The sequence below is a fragment of the Orcinus orca genome, chromosome 14, assembly GCF_937001465.1.
Source record: "Orcinus orca chromosome 14, mOrcOrc1.1, whole genome shotgun sequence".
Classification (NCBI taxonomy): domain Eukaryota; kingdom Metazoa; phylum Chordata; class Mammalia; order Artiodactyla; family Delphinidae; genus Orcinus; species Orcinus orca.
The window spans coordinates 51,924,642-51,949,099 of NC_064572.1; the positions used below are offsets into that span (position 1 = coordinate 51,924,642).

The 24,458-nt window shown below is 36.8% G+C and overlaps 1 protein-coding gene across 3 annotated transcripts in view; it reads right to left on the reverse strand.

Annotated features, from left to right (window-relative positions):
* Nucleotides 1–14,618: 14,618 nt before the first annotated feature.
* Nucleotides 14,619–24,458, reverse strand: part of ASAH2 (N-acylsphingosine amidohydrolase 2) — a 127,259-nt gene continuing 117,419 nt past the window's right edge. For all 3 annotated transcript variants that reach the window (XM_049696520.1, XM_049696521.1, XM_033415841.2), the window contains 3 exons: nucleotides 21,759–21,818; nucleotides 18,958–19,046; nucleotides 14,619–16,992 (listed from right to left, as the gene is read on the reverse strand). In XM_049696520.1, coding sequence (XP_049552477.1) covers nucleotides 16,800–16,992; nucleotides 18,958–19,046; nucleotides 21,759–21,818 — 342 coding nt within the window. In that variant the 3' untranslated portion in view covers nucleotides 14,619–16,799. The remainder of the gene's footprint in view (nucleotides 16,993–18,957; nucleotides 19,047–21,758; nucleotides 21,819–24,458) is intronic.

Here is a 24,458-nt window from a genome sequence, read left to right on the forward strand (position 1 = left end):
CCTTGAGACAGGCCACTCTAGTTCACTCATGTTAACTTTTCTACAGCATTCCCTTGTATGGAACACCATAGCTTATTGATCCATTTTCCCTGTTGAAGGACAGTCAGGTTATTTTGCAAGTTTTCACAATTTAAAACAACACTGTAATGAACAGCCCTTCTCGCCAGTATCATATTCATATGGCTTCTTCCCTACTTCCCATACTTGTACAGTGCCTTGTTCCTAGGAGCTCAGCCAATATGTGCTCTCTTGAATTTTCTAGCGTTTTCTAGGTTGACCAGAAATTTATTAGTGGACTACTTTAGCTTGTAGGGAGAGCTCCAGACCCCCTAGATATCTTTAGAAGAGAATTTACATATTACAAAGATAAAATTAAAATTGTGCCCCATTACTAAAAGATGGGATTGTATTGGAAGAAGTGTAAACAAGGTGAATTGGTGCAAGATATCGCTTGTTACCTTTAGCACAAACTTCCCTGAGTCCATCACTCCCTTATTCTTCTAACCAATATAGTAATAATATCTAGAACAGTGCTTCTCAACCCTGGCTGACCATTAAAAGTACCTGGGAGATTTTAAATCCCACTGACTCTGGGCCTCTTATCACAGCAATAAAATGAAAATGTCGGGGTGGGTCCAAGGTGTCAGTGCATTTATATATATATATATATATAATGTTCCTATTCCAGGACTTATACTGCTCCCCCATTCTTTTTTTTTTTTTTTAATTTTATTTATTTATTTTTGGCTGTGTTTGGGTCTTCGTTTCTGTGCAAGGGCTTTCTCTAGTTGCGGTGAGCAGGGGCTACTCTTCATCGTGGTGCGCGGGCCTCTCACCGTCAGTGCATTTTTAAAGTGTTACTTGGGTACAGACAATGTTGAGAACCTCTTAGCTAGGGCAGTGGTGAGCCTCAGATTGTGGGCCACTGCACACTGCTGTGCTGAACTCTCTGCTAAATGTTGGTCAGTCAATGCGCACAGTTATTCGGGCTCCAGGTAAAGATACGTATTATTCTTACTCTAATTGATCACCTTTAGCAGCCTATCATTATCTGTATAGAACTGTTTACTGCCCTGTGTACTTATATACTCCCAAAGCTAAGTCCTTCCGGGTTCCACTGATCATGTGGTATTTCTTTGGAGTTAGCTGAATTTTGTCGATACCTCATACCTGCAGAAGGTTAAAAGCCCTTTACTGCTCTACAACATGTCACACAAATCCTCACTCAACTCAATGTTCTACCTGACAGGTGTTATCATTATGGCTGTTTTCTCGTCAGTAGTAAAAATAAATTGTACACTTTTATCGAAGTATACAGTGTTGTCTAATCTCAGGTTCCAGAATGAATACAAGTGTTTTTTTTTTTCATCCTGAAATTTGTTCTTTCTCTATACCAGTGATTACTTTTTAATCTCTTCAAATGTATTCCCAAAACTTTTAGTATTCTAAATATACTGTGAATCTTGAAAGGTTCGAAGCCACAATCCAAATGGCTCATATTAGGTTGTAGGAAGAAAAATGAGTCAAAATGTCTACTTTGTCTGCTTTTAGTGTAGGTCAGTGTTTTTCAAACTGAGGTCTTTCCAGGAGTTCGATAATTACCTTTAAGAATTTTACATTTTGTATTTTGATGCCAAGCAAAGTCTTACAATATTTACATAAACAGCGATGGACTATATTGAGTGCTTGCTATATGATAGGCCCTCTGGTAAGTGTTCCACACACATACCTTATTCATCTCCACAACAGCCATGAGATAAAGTATTCTATCCTATTAGAGATGAAGGAAAAGAATAGAACACTTATTAACTCGCCCCAAAATGCACAGCTGACACCTGATGAGGCTGCGATTCAAACCCAAGCCATGTAGTTCCCAGCTTCACCTTGTAATCAATAGTTTATGCTGCTACTTGAAGTATTAATAGAATGGTATTACTTTGGCACCAATTATTAAGAAAAGATGGGCTTAAATGTAATTGGTTCTTTGTGCCATGTGAAGACCAACTGATGCCACAGCATTTGCTCAAATATGAACTTTGCAGTAGAACAGAGAAGAGTGATGATTAGAAGTGAGTCATCACAGTTCACCATAGCAAAGACAGGCAGACTCAAAAGAGCCCATACAAAAGTAGTGAGAACCATAATCACATTACAAGTGGCAATTTAACTTCAGCAAAACAGCATCAGGCATCACATTTAATAATTGCTGTTATTTGATTCTTACTGGTTTGTGGCTTTTCATTATATTTGAAAATTTTAAATTTATTTAGTTTTTAGAGGTACGTAAGATTGATAAGTAAAACAAATTTATGCCTAATTTTGTCTCTGCATACTTAGCTAATATTTTATTAACAGGCTTTAAGTAAAATTATGGTATACATAATAAATTTGTTTTTCCTTTTAACTGCAGTTAATTTATTACTCAAGTTTGATAAACACTGATGTAGACTTAAAAGCAAAAATGCACTAGAGCTCCCACACTTCACACAATGTCCAGTCCTGGTTGCTAGGGTTTAGGGTCCAAAGTCCCAGTGTTGCCTTGACCAGCCTTGTTCTCTCTGCCTAGATGTACCTAAACAAATTATCGGGGGCAGCTGACAGAGCATCCAATTTTGCCAGGATCTTGACCATTCTTCCATTTTCTTTCCTACCTAGCTGTCCATAGAGCTAGCCCACAATCTCAGGTGACTACACTTTGAAATGAACACCCTTGTATTTGGAAAGAACTTCACCTTCAAAGATATACCAAGGCCCGTACAAAAGATTGACCTCTCTCTTCTACAGAAGACTAAGGAATTATATAATTTCTGCCTGCCAAAAAATGCAACAGAAATTGTAGTAATCTTCTCTTCTCCTAAAGCTTGCATTTGTCTCTGGGCACATAAAAGATGCATTCACTCATTCATTTACTCATTCATTTCAGAAAAGTTATTAATCAGGCCATGTTCTAGGTACCAAGACCACAAGAATAAACAAGACAATTTCATAGGTCAATTTCATAAGGTGATAATTGCTGGGAAGGAAATAATACAGACTAGAGAAAAAAGGAGAGGGAGCTACTTTAGATTGGGTGCTCAAGGAAGGTGCCTTTGATAAGGTGGAATTCAATTACAAGACAAGAAAGAAATATTAGAGTACAAATATTAAAAAGAGCAAATGCAAAAATAAATTACTGAAAAACCAAAGGAAATTTTTCAAATAACATGAGACAATGCATTGTAAAATGCTATCAAATAAATATAACCTAGATAAAATTGATAATTTCCTAGGAAATCAGTAGAGATAGACCAATCTCCATAGAAGAAATAATGTCATCAAAGAGCTTCCCACAAATTTAAAAAAATAAAGCCACCAACCCCAGATGTTTCCACAAGAGAATTATATAAAACATTTAAATATCATATAATCCCTGAAATACTTTAAATGGCCCAGAGTACAAAAAGAAAAACAGCTTCAACTTTTCAAAATTCTTCCTATAAAGTTAGTATAACATTGATACTAAAACCAAATACTGAAAACATACACACAATACAGACCAATTTCATTTATAAATATTGTTGCAGAAATCTTAAATATTTTGAGGACACAAATTTACAGTATATTAAAAAGTACATCATTACAAAATTATTTTTATTTCAGGAATACAAAGGTGCTCAATATTATTTAAGCAGGAAAATTATACAATCACTTTATAGAGGTCAGGAAGACATTTGACCAAAAAAAAAAAAAAATCATGTAAAGAATACTCAATAAAATAAGAATTGCTGTACATTCTTTAACCTGATAAATATATATGCCTCAGCAAAAAAACAACATAACGCAACACTAGAACAAGACCAGAATGCTTTCTTTTTCCTTGTTCTTTAATACTGTATTGGAGAGCTTAGCCAATGCAACTAGACAAGATAAAGCAATCAGAAGCATTAAGAATGAGAAAGGGATAGATAGAACTATCTCTATATGCAGATGATATTTTTATATTTAGAAAAGTCAAAGTAATTAATGGATAACTACTACTAATGATAAGAAAATTTAGTAAAGTAGTAGGATGTAAAATCAGCATAGAGAAATCTATAGCTTTCACATATAAGAACAATAACCAGTTGGAAAATATAATGAAAGAGAAAAACAAAAACAACGAAAAGAAATGTGTAAAATTCTTGAGGAAAACTAGAAAACTCTACTAGAAAGACACAAAGAGACTTGAAAAATAGAAATTCCTACCACGTTCCTGGATAGGACTCAACATCATAAAAATGTTGATTCTCCCTGAGCTTCCTTATAAAATTAATGAATACCAATAAAATACCTTCAACTTTCTTCAGGAGCCTAAACAAGTTGACTACAGAGCTCATATAGAAGAAACAAACAAGCCTGAATCTCCAGGAGTATACTGAAAAAGAAAAACAATGAAATGGAGAGCTAACTCTGCCAGCCAGTAAAATGTATTATAAAAATCTCTATATTTAAAATTGTGGTATTGTAGCATAAAAAAAAGGATGAGTGGAATAGAATATTGTTGTGACTTTGTTAAATTAACACTTAAGTAGACCCTGGGGTGTGGAATGGTGAGCCATCAACTTTCAACAAAAGATCACAAGGGGGCTTCCCTGGTGGCGCAGTGGTTAAGAGTCCGCCTGCTGATGCAGTGGACACGGGTTCGTGCCCCGGTCCGGGAAGATCCCACATGACGCGGAGCAGCTGGGCCTGTGAGCCATGGCCGCTGAGCCTGAGCGTCCGGAGCCTGTGCTCCGCAACGGGAGAGGCCACAACAGTGAGAGGCCCGCATACCGCAAAAAAATAAAAAATAAAATAAAATAAAATAGGACGTTTATTACTTCTGGACATCCTGGGAAAAGTTCATGGCATGCCTCAAGGGGCCATGCAAGGAAGTCAGGGTTGGCTGCAGGAGAAAGAGTGGTAGGACCTGAGGCACATGCTTTTTTTAGGGTCCTTCGGTGGAGTGCTTTGGAGTGCCTAGGCTAACACCAGATTAGTTAATTAAAACCAGAAAGACTGGGGTTTTGGTGAACTCTGCAGGGTTTTACCTAAGGAGCACAAAATGTAAGTGCCCTGGGAGGTGAGGGACATCACTGTCTATCAAAAGGGCCATTCGGGGAGTCATATCAGGAATTTACATTTACTTGTAAATTATCTAGAGCATGCGCTGAAGGGTCTAGTGTCAGTTGATGGCCCCTGCAGGCCACATGGCCACACAAAATGGATGTCAAGGCAGCAATATAATGGAGAACTTTAAACTCTCAACAAATATCGAGAAGTCCTAGTGCATCAGACCCAAGGGTATTAAAGATTTAGTAGTTAATAAAGACAGAATCTCAAAACAGTGAAGAAAAGACAGACTTCTTAAGTGAGTATTAGGACAATTGGACAGTCATTTGAAAAGATAGAATTGTGTATGATCCCATACACCAAGGGAAAGTCCAAATGGATTAGATTTCTAAATGTAAATAATGAAGCCAGGTAAGCACTAGAAGAAAATTTTTTTTTAATTCCTTTAAAGCTTAGAAGCAGAGAAAATTTTCTTTACTTTCACTCAAAATCCAGGCACAATAAAATAAAAAGTAATATATGGCTAATAAAAATTTTAAATAGCATGGAAAAAAACACTATAAGTCAAAAGACAAGTGACAAACTGGGAGAAATTTAACTAATTAAATTCCTGATGAAGGGCCAGTATACCAAATATATAAACATTGTCTAAAAATTAGGAAAGTATCCCTGATTTCAAACTAAACGAAGTTATAGTAATCAAACAATATGGTATTGGCATAAAAACAGACACATAGACAAATGGAACAGAACACAGAGCCCAGACATAAAACAATGCATATATGGTCAATTAATTTACAACAAAGGAGCCAATATATAAGGGGGGAAGGACAGTCACTTCAGTAAATGGTGTTGGGAAAACTGGACATGCAAAAGAATGAAACTGGACCACTATTTTACACCATACACAAAAATAGATATAAAATGGATTAAATACTTGAACGTAAGACCTGAAACTTCAAAACTCCTAGAAGAAAACATGCAGTAAGCTCCACAAGTGTGGCGAGGATGTGGAGTAAAGGGAACCCTTGTGTACTATTGGTGGGAAGATAAATTGGTGTGGTCCCTATGGAAAACAGTATGGATTTTCCTCAAAAAATTAAAAATAGAACTACCCTATGATCTAGCAAAATCCACTTCTGAGTATTTATCCAAAAAAAATGAAAACATTAACTTGGAAAGATATATGCGTGGCCATGTTTACTGCAGCATTATTGACAATAGCCAAGATATGGAAACAACCTATGTGCCCATCAATGGATGAATGGATCAATAAAATGTGGTATACATTTTATATATATATACACGTATACCACATTTTATTAATCAATAATATTGTATTGCATATTTGAGACTTGCTAGGAGAATAGTTCTCAAAAATTCTAATTACAAGAAAAATAGTTTTATAACTACATATGGTGACAGATGTTGACTAGACTTGTGGTGATCATTTCACAATACACACAAATACCAAAACAATACACTGTATACCTAAAACTAACATGATTTTTATATATTTATATATTAATATAATTTATACTTCAATAAAATAATTAAATTTTTAATTTACAAATTTTAATTAAATAAAATAAAACTAAGAAAAATAAAGACATACAACCAGTTAAAAAAATGGAAAAAACATATGAACAGTGAATAGGGGGAAAATGTAAAGGAAATGTGATCTCAGTCTTAATAAGAGACATCCAAAATAACAACATTGAAATACCACCATTTACCTATTTGATTAGCAAGAATTTAAAAACCTGACAGTATATACTGTTAGCATGGCTCTAGGAAGACAGACATTCTCATTGAATATTGAAGAAAATGTGAAATGATACCAACCCTGTGGAGAGAAATTTGGCAATTTACAATTGCATATGCATTTATCTTTATCTACCAATCTCATATCTAGGAATCTATATACTGGCAAAAATATACTTAATTTGTAATAACGTAAGACTGGAAACAATCCAAATGTTTAACAACAGGGGACTGATTAATACATTACGGCATATGCATAAACTATGGTACGTTTGGGAAGCTATAAAAAATAAGAAAAATATCGGGACTCCCCTGGTGGCGCAGGGGTTAAGAGTCCGCCTGCCAGTGCAGGGGACACCAGTTCGGGCCCTGATCCGCGGAAGATCCCACATGCCACGGAGCAACTAAGCCCGTGCACCACAACTATTGAGCCTGCGCTCTAGAGCCCGTGAGCCACAACTACCGAAGCCCACATGCCTAGAACCCATGCTCCACGACAAGAGAAGCCACCACAGTGAGAAGCCTGCTCACCGCAACAAAGAGTAGCCCCTGCTCGCTGCAACCAGAGAAAGCTGGCACGCAGCAACAAAGACCCAACCCAGCCAAAAATAAATAAATAAAATTTAAAAACAAATAAATAAAAGTTTACAAAATTAAAAAAAGATCAATATACTGAAATAGAATTATCTCTTGGTGTATTTTAAGTGAAATAAGGAAGATGCAAAGGAGAATGTATAACATGCTACCTCATGAATAAGAAGGGAACACTCCCGAACTCATATTACAAGGCTAGCATTACTCTGACACCATCACAAAAAGGACACTGCAAGAAAAGAAAACTATAGGCCAATAACCATGATGAACATAGATGCAGTAATTCTCAACAAAATATTAGCTAACTGAATTCAAAAGCACATTAAAAGGATCAAATCCCATGATCAAGTGGGATTAATCCCTGGGATGCAAGGATGCTTTAACATCTGCAAATGACAGGATGGACCTGGAGGGCATTTTTCTAAGTGAAATAAACCAGACTGAGAAAAAAAATACTGAAAAGTATCACTTACATGTGGAATCTGAAAAAAAAATTGAACATGTAGAAACAGAATAAAATGGTGAATTCTGGTAAGATGAATAAAGTCTGAAGATCTAATGTATAACATGGTAACTATAGTTGATAGCACTGTGTTACATAGTTGAAATTTGCTGAGAGAGTAGAATTTTTTTTTTTTTTTTGCAGTATGCGGGCCTCTGACTGTTGTGGCCTCTCCCGTTGCGGAGCACAGGCTCTGGACGCGCAGGCTCAGCGGCCATGGCTCATGGGCCCAGCTGCTCCGCGGCATGTGGGATCTTCCCGGACCGGGGCATGAACCCGTGTCCCCTGCATCGGCAGGAGGACTCTCAACCACTACGCCACCAGGGAAGCCTGAGAGAGTAGAATTTAAGTGTTCTCACTAAAAACAAAAGAAAAAGGAAAAAAAGGTAAGTATGTGAGGTGATGGATATAATTAATACAATGGTGAGAATTCTTTCACAATATATACATATGTAAAAGCATCTTATTGTACACTTTTAATATATTACAATTTTGTCAATTATACCCCAGTAAAGATAAAAAATAAAATTAATATTTTGTAATCCCTAAAGAAATAATGGATCTAATTAACACATCCATGGCTGTGAAAACCAAAGACTAAAGGTTGACAGGGACTTTTAAGATGGATGGATCAGGCTGACAACTCTCGAATGTCATGTCAATCCAAACATAAATGGGACAACCAGACATTATGTATCTCTTATTTCATAAAATAGTCCTATCAAGGAAGTATTCTTGCCAAAAGAAAAAAAATTAACTTGAATCTAACCAACCTTTTAGATCTATCTATTGTTTATAGGAAATAGCAAGGATAGACAAAAAAGTTAAAACACACCATGAGAAAGCAAAAGGTCAGAATATGGGAAAAATATGTTAGACAAGCACCACGGTTTATTTATTAAACAAACAGCATGCAGAGGAGGTAGTATGGGGAGAAATGTTACATATTAAGAGCAACATAAGAGGTAAGTAAACTAAATGCCATATACCAAACTTGTTTGGACCCTTGATAAACAAACCCTCTGTAAGGCATTTTTTAGACAATCAGGAAAATTTGACCATAGACTGAATAGTATGTGAAATTAAGGAGTTATTGTTCATTTTGTTAGATATGAGACTGACCTTGTGGTTGAGTAAAAGAAAAATATCTTTTTCTGTTAAAAAAATATAATAAAGTATTTAAAAGGGAAATAGTACAGCTTGAACCCATCCCCACCCCAGAAAATGTGAAGGGATAGATGAAATGAGATTGGCAAACTGTTTATAATATCTGAAGCTAGATGATGGAGTATATGGGGTATTGTTGTACTAGTCTCTTTCTGTGTTTATATGTTTCAAATTTTCCATAAAAGTTTTTTTTTTTTAAGACCTCAAGAAATTCAATGATAGTCTAACCTTGGAATCACGGTGGAGGCACAGGGAGGATGATCCCTATGGGAGAAGATTATCGGACTTTACTGTGTGGGTTTCACAGTCCCCACCAGAAGGAAACATATTTCCCACAGGACCCCAATAAATTTTATGCTAAAAATGGGCATTGAGATGCTACTTGGTTAATCCAAAGAAAATAAAATGCCCTCCAAAACTGGGAAGCTTTCTCTTCAATAGTCTTGAAAGCATTCTCTTATCATAAAAACATGTCTTGAAATAGAAATATTCATTTTTCATTAAAAAAATATTTTTAATGAATAAAAATATTCATTTTTAATTTCATGTTTAAATATTCATTTATTTAAACATGAAGTGAATCACCCGTAGAGAGAAAAAACTCAGTTACTACTTTTTGCAATAACCGTCTACAACGTGAATACAACCATATTCTACCTTAATCTAAAATTGACACAAATTCTTGAAGTATATCATGATTCCTTTCTAGCTTTGCCTCCATGTAAACAGAAATATGGACGCTACACTGACCTGTCCCCTATTCGCTGCTGAGCTTATAATACTTGCATAATAAATTTGAGAGGAAAAAACCAACTCAGTTCAATAGGAACTGAGAATAAACATGCATAACTATATGTGTCCTCATTCTGTCATCTTATAAATATATATAGTAGATATTCAGTCTTACCCACAACCCATAAAAGATCAATTCCCAAATTATAGAATGTTTATTCTCCATAAATTTTTAGTTAGAGCTACATCATAGCTGATTCATTTGGCTTTTTATTATATGTAAGTTAGTTTCAGAATTTACTAGTCTTTGACAGTAATAGATGACACTCATAGGCAATCAATGATAGATGAGACCAGTTGCCAAAAAGTGACCATATTATCCAGGAGAATAAAGGACGTAGTCCTCTAAACTGGGAGGCTCCCAGGAGTCTATTTTGGCTAGGTGCCTAAGGGGTGGAAATTAATCCATTGGCCAGTGTATTTGTTTCCTAGGACTGCCAGAACTAAAGAGCACACAATGGGTGGCTTAAACAACAGATATTTATTGCCTCATGGTTCTAGGGGCTACAAGTCCAAGACTGAATAGTCACCAGGGTTGGTTTGTTCCCAGGGCTGTGAGAGAAAATCTGTTCCATTCCTCTTTCCTTGATTCTCATGGTTTACTGGCAATCTTTGGCATTCCTTGGCTTATGGACACAGCACTCTGGTCTCCACCTTCGTGTTCACATTGTAGTCTCCTGTGTACATCTCTTTACAAGGCATTCTTTTTAGAAAGGTACCAGCCATTTTGGATTAGGGACGTACTCTACTCCAGTAGAGTACTCTCAGTTAGAGTCCTACTCCTCTTAACTGATTACATCTGCAATGATCCTATTTCCAAATTCTGAGGTACTGGGGTTGAGGACTCAGCATACCTTTTTGGGGAACACAATTCAATCCATAACAGCCAGAGAGTCAAAAAATAGAAATAGGTCACCATACCATTTTCTACAGGTGAGCTAGTAAAAATCTGCTTTCTGATTTCATACAAATATGTTGATATTTGTTCTAGCCACAGCAGAAGAAAAGGCCTAAATTATAGCCCTCATGGGGGTCATAATCAGTATAGCAGTTAGAATATAGCATGTTTCATCTGTTCTAACAATGAAATGTAACAGTGAAAGATGAGGTGAAAGTTTATTTTCTCTTCAGTTAACCATCTGAGAGTAAGCTGTCAAGGGATGATTTGACTATCAGGTACTATCACAGACCCAGGCAAGTAGTGGGGTGGTACATTGCCTGTTCTCCTCTAACTAGTGTTCAGCCAATACCCCAAGCTTCTAGTTTGCTTATTATCTTGAAACAGCCAGAAAACAACAACAACAACAACAACAAAATACAGACAGGAAATGATGCATGCCAAGGTACTCTGAAATTTATGTGGGTGGGTCAATTGTTTAGTATTGGATTGGCTAAAAAGTTCGTTTGGGCTTTTTCATACCATCTTACGGAAAAACCTGAATGAACTTTGTGGCTAACCCAATACTTGTAAGTACTTATAGAACTCTGGAAGAGTTCTATAAGTACTTACAAGTATTGGGTTGTAAGGAAGAGAGGTGGTCTTCATTGGCTGTATTTGACAAAGGAAGAGAGTGGTCTTTATTGGCTGTATTTGACAACTCAGCAGGTATAAAAAAGCAAAAGGGACTCAAGATTTGAAAACATGAAATGTACAGAAGCAAAGAAGTATCTTAAATTCAATTCCGAGAGACAGGTTTACAGCCCATGAAGACAGAAGGGTGAAACCCAATATCACTGGAGACTGAGAACCAAAATCAGTTTCCTTGGTTATAAAATATGTCTTTTACTAGTATAGCAAAGGGAAAATACATTCAAGCACATTTGTGTCATAAGTGAAGAGTCTCAAGGAGGAAAAATGCTAATACAAACATAAAACCAAATTGCTATTTATGAAAGCAAAGTTCAGTGCTACATCTCTGACCACTCCTCCCTTGCACTTTAACTACAGCCTTGATAAACTACTTGATATTCCCTCTACCTGGAATAGTCTACTTCTCTTACACACATGCAAGTACACACACACACACACACACACACACACACCCCATTACCTTTCTCCTAGCTAATATCCTTCAGGTCTTAACTTAGATGTTACTTCTTCCAGGAAACCTACTGCAATATCCCCAAGACCATCTACGGTGCCATCTCTAACACCCTAGACTACTGTAGTAGCGTGGGCCACTCCGCACAGAATTGCTTTTTCCATTAAACTCCAAGTTCTTTGACGATAAGAACTTATGGTGCCTTCATCATTATTATATCTTTAGGGCTTAGTATAATGCCTGCCAAAAAGTATGTAAGTGCTCAATATAAATTTGCTGAAATGAATGCCTACATTTTGCAATACAGAAAGCAAGTCCTGTCATCCAAACATCCCTTATGTTTGGGTGATTACTTACAGAGGTCATTTATATCACTTTCCAACCTGATTTACACGTAATCTACCACCATTTGTTCCATCTCTTAAAAAGAAAGAATGGCTCATTTGTCTACATCTCTCATTAGAAAATAAGGTCCCAAGTGTAATTATTAATTTTTTAAACATTCTATTGAATACTGACAATTTACATAACACTCATTGAAAAATAGAGGTGGATCATTCAGTACTTTTTGAAGTCATAGCATCCTTAAAACCAGAGTAGACAGAGTCAGCAAGTAAAACACAGACACTTTGACATGAGAAAAAAAATCTTCTCCAAAAGAATTCTCCCACCCACCAAACCCCCTTTTATATATTCTCCACCAATTTCAGTTTTCTCCACGTGCTTTGGCTCCAATGAGCCACTCAGAACCACAGAGATTGGATCTGTTTTTATCTTAACAGATGAGATCAGCCTCTATGTGCTGTTCTTTTCTGCTCAAGTGAATAACTATAGTATTTATGATGTGGAGATCTGGTCTTAGTTTTACAGGCAAACTGCAGAAATGGAACTTTATCAGTTGGAAGAGATGGCAGGCAGTGAGAAAACAGGTTTCTGTGGGTTATATGGGGCCAACAGCACTGGTGGCAGAGGGTGGGGTGCCGAAGGATCAGCAGTAGGTAAGACAATGGTTGCCTTGGCATAGCGGCAAGTAAATAATAGGGAATCATAGGCCGGTTGAGAAAAGCTTCAATGGGAGGCATGGAGAGGATAGAAAATAATTCAAAACCTCTTCTGAGTCATAAGAAATACTTTTAAAAATATTGTCATAGGTTCTAATATAATTGGTCTTTCTGGGATCAACTACTTTCAGAAGCACCTGCTCTTTTAGCCCTTTGAACTTTTATCCTAAAAAGTATGGTATCATTAGGAAAAATGATCACCACCCATTGAAATCCTAATCAGTTAATTCTCCAGCAGTTAACCTGCACAGAAACAGCCTCTAGAGTACTGATTCATCAAAATATGTTCCAGATTCATTCTAATAATACAATATAGCATGTTTAAGTCTTACCTAAATGGATGCAAATATTATTATTAATATCAGTATTATTTTCAAACTTGAAAGGTTTTTTAAACTAAAAGTTGATTTTTCCCCAAAATGCTAAAGCTTTTACACACATACAAAAGCATGACTCAGTTTCTGGAAATTTATTTTGCAGACTGGGAGCTCCTAGTTAACTTGGATAATTTTAAATGCAATTAATACTTTCAGGCAATTGATGTCAGACTGTCATATCTCATTCTTTCAGATATTAGACTGGGTATTTCACAATACCCCCAAATAACTTTCAGAACAGCTTTCTCCAAGTTGTCTGGAGCCTATTTACCCCCAAATTAGAGCACCCAACATAGGCGATATACAAGATGTGACTTGAAGGTTACTGATTTTTCAATGCCTCTGCAAAATTTATACATTGAATTGAATATTTTCTCCTTTAAAACAGTCACCTTGGGCTTCCCTGGTGGCGCAGTGGTTGAGAGTCCGCCTGCCGATGCAGGGGACACGGGTTCGTGTCCCGGTCCAGGAAGATCCCACATGCCGCCGAGCGGCTGGGCCCGTGAGCCATGGCCGCTGAGCCTGCGAGTCTGGAGCCTGTGCTCTGCAACGGGAGAGGCCACAACAGTGAGAGGTCCGCGTACTGCAAAAAAAAAAAAAAAAAAAAAAAAAAAAAAAGTCACCTTTTGACACATACATTTATCCTAAATATGATCTCACTAATTGTCAGAGCCGCACTAGTGCATTGCTGGGTAGGAGAGTAAGCCTTAATAAATATTCTATGATTGAACGGGTCCATGAGTGAGTGAGTGAGTGAGTGAATAAGAAATGACAGATAAATGAATTCAGAGCCTCTCCTCTGAGGACTCCGTTTAAAGCCAGTATCACTTTCTTTTTTTTTCCATAAAAATTTTTAAATTCAACTAAATAAAAATTTTAAATTGCTGCATGGAAAAACTGTAAACAAAGTCAGAAGGCAAACAACAACAAAAATTTTGCAACACATACAACAGACAATAGGCTAATTTCCTTAAAGTTTAAAAAGTTTCTATAAATAAGAAAATGACTATCCACCCAATAGAAATATGGACAAAAGCCATACAGGGAAAATTTAAAAAATACAGATATTTCATTTTTCAGTTCTAGAATTCCACTTAATTTTTTTTAATATCTTTATTGGAGTATAATTGCTTTACAATGTTGTGTTAGTTTCTGCTTTATAACAAAGTGAATCAGTGTATATATGTATACATTTATCCCCATATCCCCTCCCTCTTGCGTCTCCCTCCCATGCTCCCTATCCCACCCCTCTTTGGTCACAAAGTGCTTTGGTCACAAAGCACTGAGGTGATCTCCCTGTGAGATGTACCTGCTTCCCACCAGCTATCTATTTTACATTTGGTAGTGTATGTATATCCATGCCACTCTCTCACTTCATCCCAGCTTACCCTTGCCCATCCCTGTGTCCTCAAGTCCATTCTCTACGTCTGTGTCTTTATTCCTGTCCTGCCCCTAGGTTTGTCAGAACCATTTTTTTTTCTTTTTTAGATTCCATATATATGTGTTAGCATACAGTATTTATTTTTCTCTTTCTGACTTACTTCACTCTGTATGACAGACTCTATGTCCATCCACCTCACTACAAATAATTTCATTTTTTTAATGGCTGAGTAATATTCCATTGTATATATGTGCCACATCTTCTTTATCCATTGTATATATGTGCCACATCTTCTTTATCCATTCATCTGTCTATGGACACTTAGGTTGCTTCCATGTCCTGGCTATTGTAAATAGTGCTGCAATGAATATTGTGGTACATGACTCTTTTTGAATTATGGTTTTCTCTGGGTATATGCCCAGTAGTGGGATTGCTGGGTCATGTGGTAGTTCTATTTTTAGTTTTTTAAGGAACCTCCATACTCTTCCTCATAGTGGCTGTATCAATTTACATTCCCACCAACAGTGCAAGAGGGTTCCCTCTTCTCCACAGCCTCTCCAGCATTTATTGTTTGTAGATTTTTTGATGATGGTCATTCTGACCAGTGTGAGGTGATACCTCATTGTAGTTTTGATTTGCATTACTCTAATGATTAGTGATGTTGAGCATCCTTTCATGTGTTTGTTGGCAATCTGTATATCTTCTTGGAGAAATGTCTATTTAGGTCTTCTGCCCATTTTTGGTTTGGGTTACTTGTTTTTTTGATTTTGAGCTGCATAAGCTGCTTGTATATTTTGGGGATTAATCCTTTGTCAGTTGCTTTGTTTGCAAATATTTTCTCCCATTCTGAGGGTTGTCTTTTTGTCTTGTTTATGGTTTCCTTTGCTGTGCAAAAGCTTTTAAGTCTCACTAGGTCCCATTTGTTTATTTTTGTTTTTATTTCCATTTCTCTAGGAGGTGGGTTCAAAAGGATCTTGCTGTGATTTATGCCATAGAGTGTTCTGCCTATGTTTTCCTCCAAGAGTTTTATAGTGTCTGGCCTTACATTTAGGTCTTTAATCCATTTTGAGTTTATTTTTGTGTGTGGTGTTAGGGGGTGTTCTAACTTCATTCTTTTTTCATTTTAGTATCTACACTAAGAGCAACACTTTGTGGGTTTGGGGTGAATTTGATTAGTGAAACAATCAAAAATCACTTAGAACAAGTCTTGGGAATACGGGACACAATTCAGTGGGAAAGGGCACCTAGGGAAACACAAGGCGCGACCAAAATATTACAAGTCTGACTTTCTCATAACTGGGCTCTGAAGGCAATTCCAGAAATGATTTGAACATCAACAAAACTCTGGATCAGCCATATCAACTCCCGGGTGGCTGCTTTGAAAAGCTACACCCAGTATAGAAAAACTGGCATGCTAATTTTCTCTAACTGGGCTTATACATTTATAGTCAATGTTTATATAATATTTTTAAAATGTGACTGAGGGACAAGGTCCTAGCCTTATGCTAATCTTAAATCCATAAAACTTCATTTTCCCATCTGTAAAATGAAGGATCCAACTAGATGACCTCTTTAAACTTTTTAAGCGCTATCATTCCATAATTCTATAAATAAATAGTTTAAACATTGTTCACACATCTTTAACCACTCTCACTAACATTTCAGAGGTTTCATATTGAGGGGAACTGTTTCTTTAAACAACCACAGGGCCCCAAGGGAAATCATGCTTTAGGCAGCAGACCATGATGTAAAATCTACTAGAGCAAAGGTAAATGGGACACATACACACGTCTCTCTCTCTCTCTCTCTCTCTCTCTCACACACACACACACACACACACACACACACACACACACACACAGACAGACACACACACACACAGACAGACACACACACACACACACCTGTCCCATTAGCAGTAAACTATCTGTTCCCAAACAAGGACAATTATTGAAGTCATCATAATAGGTTACATTCACATGAAATTGATTATTTAAATCATACAGAGTACAGCTGCTCTTTATCAACTTTTTTATCTTTGTCAACTTTTCACCAAGTGGTTACAACATCAAAAGTGGAGGGAGTGCTTTCAAACGGAAGTATGACAGCGGGCTTGAGAACGTTCTTTTTCCGATTGTGTCCAAAGTATCTTATTCTGTAGGTTCCAGGTTGGGCAGTATCTGGAATATGCCATTGTATCGTTGCATTGCTATGACCCCGTAATCCCTTGTGCCAATAGAAACTGTTGGCAGGAAACAAACAAACAAACCCAATTTTACTCTTAAAAATGTGTGATTAGAAAAGTGTATGATTATTCATTCAATGAATAGGAAGGGAGTACCTACCATAAGCAAGGCACTATGCTAGATATTGAGAGTATAGCAATGAACAAAACAGTAAATACTTCCTAGAAGCAGACCTTTAAGAAACAGCCATTTGTAGAAATATCTTCACTTGTTCTACCTAGCTACTTAAATTCTATCCATCCCAGGTAGCCTCACCTGGTATTCAGAACACAGGATGTCCCCTGCTTTAAAACTGCTATAGCATCCTTTTCGCCCTTGCAATCCTCTGCTTCAACTTGACACTTCTTTTTGCATCTAGATTCATTTGTTCAAAATATATATTTCATTAGCTCATGTGCCAGACTCTATGCTGGAGGTACTGAGAATACCATAGTGAGTGAGACAGACGTGGTCCAAAGTTTCATGGAGTTTATGTTCTACTAGGGCAGAGATAGGAAGAAAGCAATAAACAAGTAAACCAACAAATAATTTTAAAATTTATAAGTGAAATGAAGAAGTAAGACAGAGGGAGCCCTAAGGAGATGTCATTTAAACTGAACCCACACACGTCTAGAGGAAGAATATTCTAGGAATAAGGAAGAGAGAATGCAAAGTGTCTGAAGCAGGAGCAGACTTGGTACAGCCAAGGAACAGGACACAGGTGAGTAGGATCAGGGCAGAGTGAACTGTAGAAGAGTGGCTGAGATGATAGAAACAGATGGAGTCAGATCACATTGGTCCTTGTAGACCATGGCAGGAAGTTCAGCTACTCTTCTAGATACAGCAAGGTACCATGGGCTAACTAACTGATACTCTCAGTTATGTGGAGGGCAAATCCCCTGGGCAGAGAGGGTGTGCTCAGCATCCTATGTTTCCTCAGTGACAGGTCCAGTGCTTTCAGTAAATAGCTGGTGATACTGCTGCTGTTGAACAAGGCTGAAGACTACACATATCCTCCGTGTTGAATGCTATTCTGATTGTGGGCTCTTGAAAACAAATCATCCTTTTTTGTCATCTGTATAACTTTATTTTAGCAATAAATATGTATGTATTACTTGTTTAAAGATTACCTATACCCTAGAGTCCTAAAGATCAGAAGAAACATTATGCCCATATTTTTGAATGGCTATCAAATAGGCCACAACAAGGTCAAATCTCTATTTTCAGTTAACCATGGGAACCAAACCAACATACAAATAATCACTTAGCTTGAAGTGATTTGAATTAGACACAAATTGCCAAAAATTTTGCCCATGTCCATGCTACTGTCCTGTGGTATGAAGTTTACAGAGTTAGGAACGGAAACATTTTCTTACTTCAAATATATTTTCAAATCTTCACATTATCTATTCAGCTCAGGTATTTGATAACAAAAAGCACAGAGAGATGTTTCTCTGAGGGAACTCCATAAGCACATTCCTTTCCTCCTTGGGTCAGTAAGAATTAAACACTCAACCTTCTTGTGTTTTAGTAATTCAAATGAAGAATCATTGACCATATACAAACATGCAATACATGGTAGGTATGGACTCGTTATTTTCCCAGAAGGAATGTTGGGCTCTACAGAGCCATCTCAACACCTTCACCCAGCACCCCTTTCAACCACTTTGCAGGAAGGCTAACCAGTTCTTAGGGGTAATGTCTGTGACCATGGAAAAAGACAAAACTAACAGATGTTTATAAGAATTGAGGTCATAACCTCATTAGCATCTAATCTTACAGAAGCACACACCACATTGTTTTGTAGAAAAAGAGGATCAAAATGAAATCTAATAAATCAACTAAATATGGCCAGAAGGCTCCTTGGGAATTTGGTATCATTAATATCATGTACTGAGCCAATCTTCCCATTTGTCTTCTCTGCATGACTAACCAACTCGTTTCAGGGCTTGAAAAACAAAATATTCAATAAACGTGCTCACCGAGTCTCCCAGGAGGCATCATTATGCATTATCTTCCATGTCGCTGATGTGGCCTCGTATTTCTCCACAGTGAGGAAGGTCTGATGGGTCTGAAATGCAATTAATATAACCGATCAGACACTGCATAGTCACAGAAGAAACGTGTTTGTACATTGTACATACCCCATACTCCCCTTTGTTGACCATTGCTAACCTCCCAATATCTGATATGAACGTGTATTAGAATTTCATCCAAATCCTTAGGTGTTCCTCTTAACATTCTATGCAATGTCTTCAGAGTGTTAATTCATCCAGTCTATTAAAAAGCACGGCTTTTCTTTAGAAAGCTGAATGAAGCATAATTTTAGAGCTGAGAGCAAATTTTGGAAATTAGGGCAAAGAAGAGATGAAATAAAACAAGATTTAGAAAAGGCAGCAAACAGTTTCATGACATGTTTACTGATCTGTATTCCAAGACCTTCTCTATTCACCTCAAGATTTAGGAGGGAAAATGGGAAAATTTCCTCATCTTTTCGTCTCCAGGTAAATGAATTATTAGTAAATATACCTGCCTTAGTGAAAGAATTGAAAAGGATGCATAAATCTTCCTACTCCTAGGGTGCTATAAGCGACCCTTATATTTTGTCATAATGGATTCCTAGAAACCCACATCATAAGCAGATTTTATTTTCCCAGTGGAAAATAAAAATTTCCACATCGGTGGAAAATTATAGTAATTTGTTTTAGGCCAAGAATTCAGCTTCAAATAAAGCATATATTTAAATAACATAATAAATTAAAATATACAAAGGCCATAAATCTCCAATTTTCCTTAAAAATCTTTAGATTATGGCCCTTAAGGGCAGGACTTGTGTCTAATTTACCTTTGTCCATCACAGCCCTGTAATTTACAGGTGTTCAAATAAATGCTGAATGGATCACCTGCTTATAGCTGGGCCATGGGATTATTTAAAATTCTTCAATTACTCACCTAATGGATTATATTCAATTAAAAAAAAGTTTTCATAACCACAGTGACTCTCAAAGAGAACTGTTCGTGGCCGTTTAGGGCAGAGTGACACTGGGAAGGCCTTCAATGGAGTAGGAGATAGGGTGGAGTAGGACCCAGTGTATAGGTCTAGAGTGCAGATCAGAGGACAAGGCTAGGATGCTGAATGTGTGAACTATGTGACCATCCTCTCCCCGCCTCCCAACCTTAATCTTTTCCAGATACATAATTAGTTCATACAGGTTAATTAATCTCTCTAAGCCTCAGTTTATTCACCTGTAAAACAGGGATAATAAAACATAACTCATTGGGCAGTAGGGAGGATTAAATTAGATTCATGTGATGATGTGTGTAAAACTTTAGCGTCGTACCTGCAAAGAGTAAGCATTCAATAAATAGTGGTGAGGAAGTGATGATTACTAATAATAAAGGGCACCAGAAATTGTTTTATGCCAAGTCCCAAAACATTCTTAGAAATTAATTCTATTCTCATTATAGCGCTTTAAGCAGTTTAGTCTCCTGTTTCTCCATGGCAATAATGATGATAGTATTTCTCTACCCTAAGGATGTCAGATTACAGCTAATCCTGCAGTCTTGCTACAGCACTTTAATATCTTTAGAAAGTAATGTTGTAAACATGTAAATATTCTGGCATGACTTGACTGCCTAGAGAACTTATTTCAAACATGTGCATGTTGACTACCCAAGCGGTAGAAAAAATTTCCCCAATATCATATTTGAAAATGTCATATTGTCACAATTTTTATCAAAGGAATAACCATATTTTAATAAACAGAGATGGGAAGGCTTATTTGGAAGAAAGGTATTTTGGATTATAAGTGACAGTGGGCTCTGGGAAGAATGGCTCATAGATAAAGTGAATGCATTCTCCACCTTATTAAAAAATCTGACCTTGAAATCACTTTCATAAACCCACTTTCTTTTTCCTCTATATATTTCTTTGTTGTTTGAATTTTTACAACTAGAATGTGTCTGGTTACTGCTTGTGTAGTCATATGAACATTCCAAGGAAGTTACAGAGGAGTAAAATTACTTTATTCATAGATATATATACTTTATCATATATACATATATAAATACATGACAAAAACAAAAAACTATGAAATGATATGTAACAAACTGTCAACAGTGATTACCTCTAAAAATGTTTATGAAAAGAGAGGTATTTTCACATTCTATTTTAAGCACTTCTATACTGTCTGTTTTTACATGGGATCTGTATTTCTTGTGTCATTTTTCAAGATTAATAAATAAATACCGTATTAGTGCCAGTAGCAAAAACTAGGGAAATGGCCAATGCAAGAAAAAGTAAAGTGCATGGGCCAGGACTCCAAGCCAGTAGAGCGTCCACCCAGGGATCCATGATCATTCCACAACAGTAGAGGCAGGACCAGAGTCAGGAGTGCAGGAGGAGAGGAGAGGAGAGGAGACAAAGATACATGTCACACTGGCCTTAGGATTATTTTACCAAATTCAATAGAGTTTTAAAATTGGAATATGGAAATAGGAACTGTATTCAAATCTTCATCATCTCAAGAGACAATGCCATTCTCTATGCATTGTGCTATATGTGATCGTAAGTAGAACCGGTTAAATGTTTCCTGTGGGCTTTTTTCCCAGACTCAACTCTACGTTAACTGTTCCCACTGAAAATTTTCTCACACCTACAAAATAAGATGAAAAGCAAGTTGGAACATTTTACCTTTATTTTGTTAAGCTCTGTACGGATACTTAAGTAAATGAAAGGCTAAAAAGTGGACTTAAATTTGTAAAAAGAATCAATGATGCTTACCTTGTTCTCTGCTGAATTCTTCGGGTTAGCACCTACAAATGTAACTTCAACAACTTCTCCCTGAAAATAAAAACTCATTTTATGACTTCTAATAAAAGTACTTTTTGCCATGCTCATATTTGGGCCATTATTTATGAAATGTTTCTAGGAGTTTGGGTACCTGTAGAGATTGTATTCTGTTTAATCAAGTGAAGTTGTCTTCTGAGAATATTAGAGAAAATACACTTGTAACAATGGACACAGGAATTTGGGGGCAACAAATTACTTCAGAATTTTGGGCCAATGGATTTGCTTTTGGTAGATTCAGATATAGGTGAAGATTTAGAGCTATAGTTCAAATTAGTGACAGCACATTAAAATGGCTTCTTCAGCCTTGGATAACTTCTTACATCTCCCTCCCATACACATCTAGGAAATGGACTGAATTAAATAAGAAAAGCCAAAACTTTCCATGGATAACTTATACTTTGTTGTTGTTATTCTTTTTTTTTTTTATACAGCAGGTTCTTATTAGTCATCCATTTTATATACATCAGTGTATACATGTCAATCCCAATCTCCCAATTCATCACACCACCCCCCACCCTGCACCCCGCCGCTTTCCCCCCTTGGTGTCCATACGTTTGTTCTCTACATCTGTGTCTCAATTTCTGCCCTGAAAACCGGTTCATCTGTACCATTTTTCTAGATTCCACAAATAGACGTTAATATGCAATATTTGTTTTTCTTTCTGACTTACTTCACTCTGTATGACAGTCTCTATATCCATCCATGTCTCTACAAATGACCCAATTTCATCCCTTTTCATGGCTCAGTAATACTCCATTGTATGTATGTACCACATCTTCTTCATCCATTCATTTGTCGATGGGCATTTAGGTTTCTTCCATGACCTGGCTATTGTAAATATTGCTGCAATGAACACTGGAGTGCATGTATCTTTTTGAATTATGGTTTTCTCTGGTATATGCCCAGTAGTGGGATTGCTGGATCATATGGTAATTCTATTTTTAGTTTTATAAGGAACCTCCATACTGTTCTCCACAGTGGCTGTATCAATTTGCACTCCCACCAAGAGTGCAAGAGGGTTCCCTTTTGTACACACCCTCTGCAGCATTTGTTGTTTGTACATTTTCTGATGATGCCCATGCTAACTGGTGTGAGGTGATATCTCACTGTAGTTTTGATTTGCATTTCTCTAATAATTAGTGACGTTGAGCAGCTTTTCATGTGCTTCTTGGACATCTGTATGTCTTCTTTGGAGAAATGTCTATTTAGGTCTTCTGCCCATTTTTGGACTGGGTTGTGTTTTTTAATATTGAGCTGCATGAACTCTTTATATATTTTGCAGATTAATCCTTTGTCCGTTGATTCGTTGGGAAATATTTTCTCCCATTCTGACGGTTGTCTTTTCATCTTGTTTATGGTTTCCTTTGCTGTGCAAAAGCTTTGAAGTTTCATTAGGTCCCATTTGTTTATTTTTGTTTTTATTTCCATTACTCTAGGAGGTGGATCAAAAACGATCTTGCTGTGATTTATGTCAAAGAGTGTTCTTCCTATGTTTTCCTTTAAGAGTTTTATAGTGTCCGGTCTTACATTTAGGTCTCGAATCCATTTTGAGTTAATTTTTGTGTATGGTGTTACGGAGTGTTCCAATTGCATTCTTTTACATGTAGCTGTCCAGTTGTCTCAGCACCACTTATTGAAGAGACTGTCTTTTCTCCATTGTATATCCTTACCTCCTTTGTCATAGATTAGTTGACCATAGGTGTGTGGGTTTATCTCTGGGCTTTCTATCCTGTTCCACTGATCTGTATTTCTGTTTTTGTGCCAGTACCATATTGTCTTGATTACGGTAGCTTTGTAGTATAGTCTGAAGTCAGGGAGTCTGATTCCTCCAGCTCCATTTTTTCCCCTCAAGACTGCTTTGGCTATTCGGGGTCTTTTGTGCTCCATACAAATTTTAAGACTTTTTGTTCTAGTTCTGTAAAAAATGCTATTGGTAATTTGATAGGGATTGCATTGAATCTGTAGATTGCTTTGGGCAGTATAGTCATTTTCACAATATTGAGTCTTCCAATCCAAGAACATGGTATAACTCTCCATCTGTTGGTATCACCTTTAATTTCTTTCATCAGTGTCTTATAGTTTTCTGCATACAAGTCTTTTGTCTCCCTAGGTAGGTTTATTCCTAGGTATTTTATTCTTTTTGTTGCAGTGGTAAATGGGAGTGCTTCCTTAATTTCTCTTTCAGATTTTTCATCATTAGTGTATAGGAATACAAGAGATTTCTGTGCATTAATTTTGTATCCTGCAACTTTAACAAATTCATTGATGAGCTCTAGTAGTTTTCTAGTGGCATCTTTAGGATTCTCTATGTATAGTATCATGTCATCTGCAAACAGTGACAGTTTTACTTCTTCTTTTCCAACTTGGATTCCTTTTATTTCTTTTACTTCTCTGACTGCTGTGGCTAGGACTTTCAAAACTACATTGAATAACAGTGGTGAGAGTGGATATCCTTGTGTTGTTCCTGATCTTAGAGGAAATGCTTTCAGTTTTTCACCATTGAGAATGATGTTTGCTGTGGGCTTGTCATATATGGCCTTTATTATGTTGAGGTGGTTCTCTCTATGCCCACTTTCTGTAGAGTTTTTATCATAAATGGGTGTTGAATCTTCTCAAAAGCTCTTTCTGCAT